The sequence below is a fragment of the Brienomyrus brachyistius genome, chromosome 20 (assembly GCF_023856365.1).
Source record: "Brienomyrus brachyistius isolate T26 chromosome 20, BBRACH_0.4, whole genome shotgun sequence".
Taxonomy (NCBI): Eukaryota; Metazoa; Chordata; class Actinopteri; order Osteoglossiformes; family Mormyridae; genus Brienomyrus; species Brienomyrus brachyistius.
In genome coordinates, this window is record NC_064552.1 from 10,032,389 (window position 1) to 10,041,674 (window position 9,286).

The following is a 9,286-nucleotide window of genomic DNA, read 5'->3' on the forward strand; positions in this document are numbered from 1 at the left end:
AGACGTCAGAGGTTTAAAATGACGTTGAACAAAAGGTTCACAATTTCAGGCGTAGGAGAGGCTGTACTTTAGGCAAATATTGCCAATATCTCATTACTAATAATTTATTTACAGAAATGCTACACTTTGGTGCCATAATATTAATCAAAATGTCTGGAATATTATTATAAACTATTCAATCTAAAACATAGTATTTTTTGTTAATTGTGACATAACAATGAACAATAATGAGAAATAACAATTACAACAACACCCGGGGAAATTAAAATGTGATGCTACCTTCCCCTTTGTAATATTTGCGGGTGTAATAGATTCCATATGTGATGCTGGATGTTAAAGAGCTGAAGCTGACCAGACATGGACACTTTCCAAGGTCTCCAGAAAGCTGTGAAAGAAACCCTGACCAAAGATAGGATCGGCCGGTTACGTCACCTGATGTTCGCAATACAGCTTAACCAAAGGCAGCCTAACTAACAACAGCTGGCATAGGTGACAGGACCAGGCATAACTCTTCCCTGGATTCCCAGAGACGAACTAGAATCACATGTACGTGGATTTTCATTATTATTACACCGAACATGGCCCAGTAGGCAGTTAACTGGACATGCCCCTTCCATTGTGAAATCCCAAGCTTGGCCCAAGATACAGGCTTCCATGTGAAACATTAGGGCCCCCTGTCTTTATTCAACAAACTACATTATTTTGCACATCCATCCATCCATCCATCCATCCATCCATCTTTCAATTGCATTCCCAGTACAAAGTCAATCCTTCAACCATCACAGACCATTCCTCTTCATACCTTAATATGATTATAAAGTCAAAGTGAGCATATGATTGAAAAGACTTTTCCAGCCATTCTTTGGTGCACACTTCTTTGCTGGGATTGTATCTGTAGTACACTAAAGTACAAAATATCATGCTACATTTAAAACACGGAAATACACGTCTTTTTCCTAACTGATTGAGTTGTAGCACTGAGTAGGGTCAGCATTGGTCACCCTTCTTCAAACGAACAACTCCATCTGGTGAGCAGAACCTTAGATTTCACAAGTGAACAGAATGAAACGTCATATTAAAGGGAACCGCAGCACGTTAATTATACGTTACCACATCGGCTAATAAATATGCCTGTTGTATATGTGTTTTCTTCATTGTCAATGATACAGAATGGTATTGAGACACACAGAGCCATTTGACAAACGCTTCGACAAAAGCTATTTTAACACAGTTTGAGCGTTCTCATTGGCCTAAAATACAATGCAAGTCCAATACAAATAAAGGCATCTCTAACAGGAGCGAATGCCTATTATACTGTCTAACATTCATTCTTTTTCTTGTTCATCCTTTGATGGCTTAATGCTGGCTGGGAGGTGTTGAGCATAGATGTGCATGTGGGTGGGGTGGGGTGGGGGGGGGCCGTGTTTATGTCTCAGGAAGTTGAGATCTGCTGTACTCTGAAAGATGGACACTGGTGGAATGCCTAGGATGAGAGCCGGGGGGCTGCTTCAGGCAACCCGAATTGGACTTTTTTCCCCCCAGTCATCCCTATAAGGCAGTGCTAGAGTGAGGCAGAGGATGGCCAGTGGTGTGGAATCCTTGTTTGGGATGTGGGAGGGGGAATCGTGGGGAAGGGGGGTCTACATAAACGCACCCTTGGCCGACGTTCCGTACACCATCCTCAGGCGGCAAACCCCGGCCAAGCACTGTCAGGGTGAGTACAACTACTCTCCAATACACTTTTTCACTTGTAACTAGTGCTCTGCTCCAGGGTCTCACTGCACTGGAAAAGTCAGAATCGACAGATCGGCTAATTAAGGCTGGTGGCTTGCTCAGTATTTTCCATTCCAGTGGAACACAGGTGTTGGGATGTGCTGTTGTTGGCATGCTAGCTAATCGATTGCTTGCGTGCAGGTAAGCTGTGCATGTGCAGAAATGAAGGCTGCTGATCTTGTTTTAATAAAAACCCCAGTTTCTCTTTTGTTGTACAAGTGTCCCAGTGATGCTATTTATGGCATTTGTCGCAAAAAATTGCATTCATTTGGAAACATTTCAGTTTGTGTTCTGCAGTCTGTTGAGTAATACTGGAAAAAACACCAAAAACTATATACATGTATATTTTTAAGCTAAGAATCCGCAGTTCATACTTTTCAGATAAAATCTGTTTATTTTTTAAGCCAGGGAGACTGAGAACAATTCAATAAGTTGTTCTGTCATGTGGGGGGAGAATTGAAATTGAGGCTTTTTATGGCTGTAGTAGATTTGCAGCTGATTGTCGCGGCAACCAGTTTTTCTTGAAGAAACAGGAAACCCACAGTGTCTCTCAGCTCAGTGGCTGCCTGCAGCCGTACAGGCAGTGCGAACAGATCTAACAGCCACCTGATCCTTAGCATGGAGCGTTAGCACGCTAACATCTGCAGCGGCTCAGTCTGGCTAGGGCCCCCGAGCTTGTGCAGTGTGCACCAAGTTTAGGGTTTATTACTAAATATGGTCCTCCAGGATTCCGGCAGACGACGTAGCCTCTACCCACTCCATCCCTTTTTTTTTTGGATGCTGCAGGAAGGCAGGGCCAGAGAGAGGTTGTGCATAGCTGAAGACAGACCCATGTCCAAATAATTTCCTAATTAGGAAGTTTTCCCATGGTAGCGTAGCCATTCATTAACAGAAGGTAGCACTATCTGCTTTGGCTAGTTCACTGTAAGTGTGGTGCCCTGTGGCATTCTGCGTTTTGAAGCATTTCTGAAATGTCTGAAGGCATGAGTCTACTGTGAAATTATTCTGAGCAGTTTCACCTTATAAGAACCTAATTGAAAGAAGAAGCTTTTGTTCATTTTGATTATACTTTATAAACTGAAATCTCTATAAATCTTTACAAATTGTCTAAGTAGTAGTACGGATAATTCCTTATAAGGTTTTACATTATAAAGTTTTTGTATTGGCACAAAAATATTGCTTTTACAATTCAGTGGTATTTCAGATATTATATTATTTAGATATTTTGTGTTTTTTTTATGTTGTTGAGAGGGTGTGGTCCCTCCAAAGAGGGCAGAACACACACATGCATGCTTGGAGAAAATGTAAGCGGAGGTCAGCCTGGACAGCAGCGGGGGTGCACCCTGGATGGGATGCCAGTCCATCATAGGGCACGGGGCAGGGACACCACTGGATGGGATGCCAGTCCATCACAGGGCACGGGGCAGGGACACCACTGGATGGGATGCCAGTCCATCACAGGGCACGGGGCAGGGACACCACTGCATGGGATACCGGAGCAAGCATGAGTGGCCACAAACACTGAGGTCTCTGACAGCCAGCGACTGTCTCCCTGCAGTGATTGTCTCCCGTTTGAGTGAAGAGGGCAAAGCGGATCGAAGACAATGTGTGATGAAGAAGAGAGCACCGCCCTCGTGTGCGACAATGGATCAGGTCTCTGCAAGGCAGGCTTTGCCGGGGATGACGCCCCTAGAGCCGTCTTCCCCTCCATCGTGGGCCGTCCCAGACACCAGGTCAGTTGGCGCCGCCTCCGCCGCCGCTGCGCCTGCACCGCCGCCGCCACTGCACCGCTTGCACCTCCTGCCGCAGCCCCCCATCAATGCGATAACATACACACCGTTAGCATGCCTGTCTCCCCAGGGGGTGATGGTGGGAATGGGGCAGAAGGACAGTTACGTGGGCGACGAAGCACAGAGTAAACGAGGTATCCTGACCCTGAAGTACCCCATCGAACACGGCATCATCACAAACTGGGACGACATGGAGAAGGTAAGAACAAAACAAAAATGGTCCTGATTTACGAAGCCCTTCTCACTAGACCCCATTGAAGAAGATCTACAGAGCCCCTCATAGCTTGAGGATCTGCACAGAGTCCAGACACAGCTAGATATTTACTAGCAATAAGTACTGAATAACGGTCATCGGATCTTAATTAACCTTCTAATCCATATATACAGTCTAAATTGGACCAATGCAGTACTGACGTCATTCTGAAACTTCCGCCGGCAAACTTCAGAAAGTTTGTCATTTTTGGATCATGATATCAAAACTTCAGCAATTTAAGGTACATCTTGACCAAGCTCGAGTCATGCTTTGATTTTCAGAGGCCAATATGGTATTTTATCAATAGCAGTGCAGGCTAGTAATGCAAGATGAGCAACACACAGAAAGGAAACAGTAGGTGGTCAGTGAGGCATCACGTTCTCGGAACAGTGACTAATTACTGATGACTAGTGTGGCATGTTTTACAAGCTCATCCAAAGGACATAGTCACACTTCAACAGATGGCCAAATATTTATGAAATAGTAATATTTTCATATTTACTTTGCAGACATGTTTTAATTTTGATGCGCCTCCATGCAAGTGGACTGCAAGCTGAATTTGAGCTGGTCTGTGATGTGTTTCCCTGTAGATCTGGCACCACTCTTTCTACAACGAGCTTCGCGTTGCCCCTGAAGAGCACCCCACCTTGCTGACCGAGGCGCCCCTGAACCCCAAAGCTAACAGAGAGAAGATGACCCAGGTAATGCCAAATGGCTTCTGGACTTTGCAGAGCCTCTGGTGGAGATTTCATTGCACTGTTCCCAACAAAACCATGATACACTGCCTACCAAATACCCTACCGCTGCTGCTACCATATAAAGACTCAATATTATATCTGCTGTCTTTTTGCACATCTAAAAATGCACGTCACTTTACATCACTGTTACTGACTATTGCATATTGTACAAACGTCTACTATTTTTAGTATTGCGGGCATTTTATATATGTTTATACTTTTATATTTCATGTTGTACTAAATAGATGAGAGAGAAACAGCATTTCGATGCCCTTGTATGTTATGGACATATAGTGAATTGACAATAAAAGGCTATTTGATTTGATTTCTAAACTTCTAAAAATGAACAGACACCATTTAGGGCACATTGTCACAATCATCTGGCATCCTGTCCCTGATGCCTGCTGTGTCAGCTTGACTAACCTGACCCTAAAATTGATAACTGGTCATGGGAAATGGGATGGCAGGGATCCCGATTTTCATGTTTAGTCTAAGACACCCCGGTTGTTCGCAGTCCGAGGTTTTTATTTGCGCAAATAACATGCAAATATTGTCCCGTTTTAGATTATGTTCGAAACCTTCAACGTACCAGCCATGTATGTGGCCATTCAAGCAGTGCTGTCTCTCTACGCTTCTGGTCGTACCACCGGTGAGCTTGATTTCAGCCTCGCTTCATCTTTTACTGTCTCTTCGATTGTATTTGAGGATATTAATAACCAGGGTCCCGGTTCCATCAGGTATTGTCCTCGACTCTGGTGATGGTGTCACCCATAATGTCCCCATTTACGAGGGCTACGCTCTGCCCCACGCCATCATGCGTCTGGACCTGGCCGGCCGTGATCTCACAGACTACCTCATGAAGATCCTGACCGAGCGAGGCTACTCATTCGTCACTACCGGTGAGCAGAGCCAAATGCATGCATTTAACAGCAGTTCCGCCCTCTGAAGGACCCTACGGAACTTTCCGGCTAGGGTAGGGACTTCCCGACACTAAATGAAATATTTCTTTCATGTGCAGCTGAGAGGGAAATCGTCCGTGACATCAAGGAGAAGCTCTGCTATGTCGCCCTGGACTTTGAAAACGAAATGGCTACCGCTGCCACATCTTCCTCCCTGGAGAAGAGCTATGAGCTTCCTGATGGTCAGGTCATCACCATCGGCAACGAGAGGTTCCGCTGTCCCGAGACCCTTTTCCAGCCTTCTTTCATCGGTACCCTATCCCTACCACCATCTCCACACCTACACACCTCCTAACGTCTCTCTTTCTTGATGCCTCATGCGATTGTCTGACCAGTTGCCGCAATCCCCAGGTATGGAATCTGCCGGAATTCACGAGACCACCTACAACAGCATCATGAAGTGCGACATCGACATCCGTAAGGACCTGTACGCAAACAATGTCCTGTCTGGAGGAACCACAATGTACCCTGGGATTGCTGACAGGATGCAGAAGGAGATCACTGCTCTGGCACCCAGCACCATGAAGATCAAAGTGAGTTTTACACCGAATCTTGACTGATTTTGACGCACCTTGTGTCTTGAGAATAGCCCGTTGGAGGAAATAGTGAACATATTCTAAGTAAACATGACTGAATTTAAGCTCAGATAAAAGAAAAGACTTGTAAATAATGACACGTGGGTCAAAAAGCTGGTAGTCCTTGTAATCTGATTCATCGAGTATCCGATCTAACTTTCTATGAATTTCCAGATCATCGCACCACCTGAGCGCAAGTACTCTGTTTGGATTGGAGGTTCCATTCTGGCGTCGCTCTCCACCTTCCAGCAGATGTGGATCAGCAAGCAGGAGTACGACGAGGCCGGCCCATCCATCGTCCACCGCAAATGCTTCTAAAGCCTCCAGCCTTCCCAGTGATGCCCTCTCTGCCTTCAGTCTTGCTTTTTTGCCTGTGAACTGTCTCCTCTTTGTCCCTGTCTCCTTTGGTCCCCTCTTTGCACTGCTACTTCTGAATGGATGTTTTTGTTTTCGAATGAATTAAACCTCGACATGCCCGGGCATGTCCGAAACCGTAAAAGAACAGGAGAACTAAAGCTCATAGGCGCCCTCATGTGTTCAGATGCTGAAAATGAACTTTGCAGATTTCGCATGTGTTCAATCACCGCTGTATGCTTCGAGTTACAGTTTAAGGATGGTTACATTGAGAACACTCCAGGAAGGAATAAAGCTCTTCAAAAACTGAAGCTTGTCTCTCTGATATATATATCACACTTTTGACATATTCAACTGAATCTGCAGTCATTCAAAATGCATGTCCAATATTACTTCTCAAACTACACCATGAGGGAATTTAAATTACAGAGCAACACTGTCCTTGCATATAGCAATAACTCCCAGTAACTATGATATATAAAGTATTAGTCTATATAAACAGCTAATTTTGGCATCCTATCCAGGGTGTTCCTCTGCTGTGTGTCCTACGCTGCCTGGGATAGTCTCCAGGCCCCCTGAAAACTTGACCAGGACAGACAGAAGAGGAATGGATGAACAACAACATCTAATAGAATAAGAACATCAAACATCCAACAAAACAATTAGAAGAACAGGGGCCTGTACTATGAAACAGGGTTACTGGCTTATCGGGGTAACTTGTTGGATTTAAGGTACCACTGTTCAAATGGACTTACATTTTGCCCAGACTACCTTAAATCCGACAAGTTACAAACTCTTTTTTCTTTTTTTTCCTGGGAAAGACGTAAGGAAAGATAGAACAGAAGAAAGAACAAAAAAGATAATAATAAAATCAAGTAAAAGAAGTCAAATGACTGACCTACTAGGTGTTATGCAGCATATATTTGCAGACTGTTGAGATGGCATATTGTACTTTCCCCATAGTGGTGGGCATGTGTTGTGTGTGAGCATGTTTCCCCCACCTGCACCCGTGACACCCCCACCCAAGGCAAACCACATCCCATACGTCATGCTACCCCTGTTTCAGGATGGATTTTTTTTTCCTTTCCTCTGTATGAATGGGAGAGAAATGCTGATCTGACGTAATTCACCAAAAGAAGCAGGTCATGCAGGTTGGTCCAGTTCTGGGTGGGAGAGATCAGTAGGCAGGAGAGCGGCCACTAGGGGGCAGCTCAGAGACCCTTTCCCAGTGTGCTGAAGGACTCAACCCCTCAGAGGGGGAAAAGAGAGGGGAGGCAACGGGACAAAGTAGAATCTCTGGGAAGAGGCAGGATTGGGGGGCAAGTGATGTCAATATAGGAAAAAAAGAAGGATTGCATATATTTTATATATGTGGGTGATGAGAGGTTGTGCAATTGCAAAAATATATTATATAAAGTATGCGGTCAGTAAGCGCAAAATATTTTGCTCCAACCATTGCACAGAAGGGAGAAAAAGTGTTTTGTTCTCATATATGTATACATATATATAAAATTGTAGCCTACTTATATTTAAAATAAATGTTTGCCATGGACCATGTTCCACCTGTACCCGCAAATGAGGTTTTAGAATATTTTTCATCTGTTCCATTAAAACTTGCGGGTTACCCGTCGAGTACTCGAACCCACGCAGACGTAGTCACGTCTCCACTGAGCCCTTGAGCAAAGCTCTTATTCTCTGAAAAAAATGCTCCATGGCCACCAAATGAATTCGGAAACTCTGCGATCAGACCCCAGGCTTCAGTCTCACTGGAAGCGTGCGCGTTTCAAAGCAGAGCATGATGGGAAATGATGCATGCGGGTTCTCAGACTTGCGCAAACAGCAAAAAAAAGAGCATTTCATGACAGCTTATAAAGGGTAAGTTCTTTATTAAAACAGCAGATGAACAAAAATCAGATATTCAAAATACTGTCTTCAATTGTCCACCGTCACATAATGCCACAACAATGTGCAACGCCACTGGGACTGTATGAAGCCACCTTAACGTCACGGCACGTAAACAATAATAAAAAAAACAGGAGCGTCTTTTGTTTGTTTTTAAACCTCTCAGACAGAGCGTGGTTTTGGCAGATTATCTCTAACATTGTTCTAACATGCTAAGTGCATGAACGTGGCTGGCTGTTTCTCCGCGTGGGGCGAGACCGGTCGTCGTGTCGCGATGCAGGACGAGCTTGGATACCTGAGCGTTGTCTCGTCAAGGCCTTTCCGTCGATGGCAGGAGCTCCGCCCCTGTAAGGCGTTTCGTGTTTTTTTTTTTCGAGTTACATTCTGAGCACTTTGGTTTAGTCTGTCTACCGTAAACAAACCACCCTCAAGGCAAACGTAGGTTATCCAATCAATCCAGGGTAAAACAAAACAAAAAAAAAACAAGGTCAACACTTGTCAGCTATGCTTTTTTTGAAATCCGTTGCCATGGCGTGTGGCTAACCAGACACTTAGTTTAATTTGTTAAACCACTCAAGGTATTAAAACAATATAAAACCTTTTTATATCGATTTATCCATGGCTTACGATATATTTAGCTTTTTCTGTACAGTGCTTGACCTGTGTATATATTTACTGTATCTATTGCTATAACCACACAGGAGGACTTTGCGTTAAAATTCGTACCGGAACCTTCTCACGTCTTCGGTGTGGTGTCTGACATCCCAGCAGGAAGGATTCCTTAATGTGCCCGTTATTTCAGCGCACTCTCGTTCCCGGAGGGGTGTGTCCGCTAGCTCTACATCATTTTGTTTTACCTGAAGGACTTCACGTCATTGTTTTGTCCCGAAAGTTAGTAGGATTATCAAGTTGTGTCTGACCGCACTTCATTTTAGCCGATAGC

At 44.4% G+C, this 9,286-nt stretch overlaps 1 protein-coding gene across 1 annotated transcript; it reads left to right on the top strand.

The window, feature by feature from the left end:
- The first annotated feature begins 1,576 nt into the window (after positions 1–1,576).
- On the top strand, positions 1,577–6,752 carry acta2 (actin alpha 2, smooth muscle). Its single transcript, XM_048987897.1, has 9 exons — positions 1,577–1,714; positions 3,332–3,506; positions 3,634–3,762; positions 4,407–4,517; positions 5,118–5,202; positions 5,291–5,452; positions 5,572–5,763; positions 5,864–6,045; positions 6,262–6,752. The coding sequence occupies exons 2-9, from the start codon at positions 3,378–3,380 to the stop codon at positions 6,403–6,405; spliced, it is 1,134 nt and encodes a 377-aa protein (XP_048843854.1). The 5' UTR covers positions 1,577–1,714; positions 3,332–3,377; the 3' UTR covers positions 6,406–6,752.
- Positions 6,753–9,286: the final 2,534 nt, after the last annotated feature.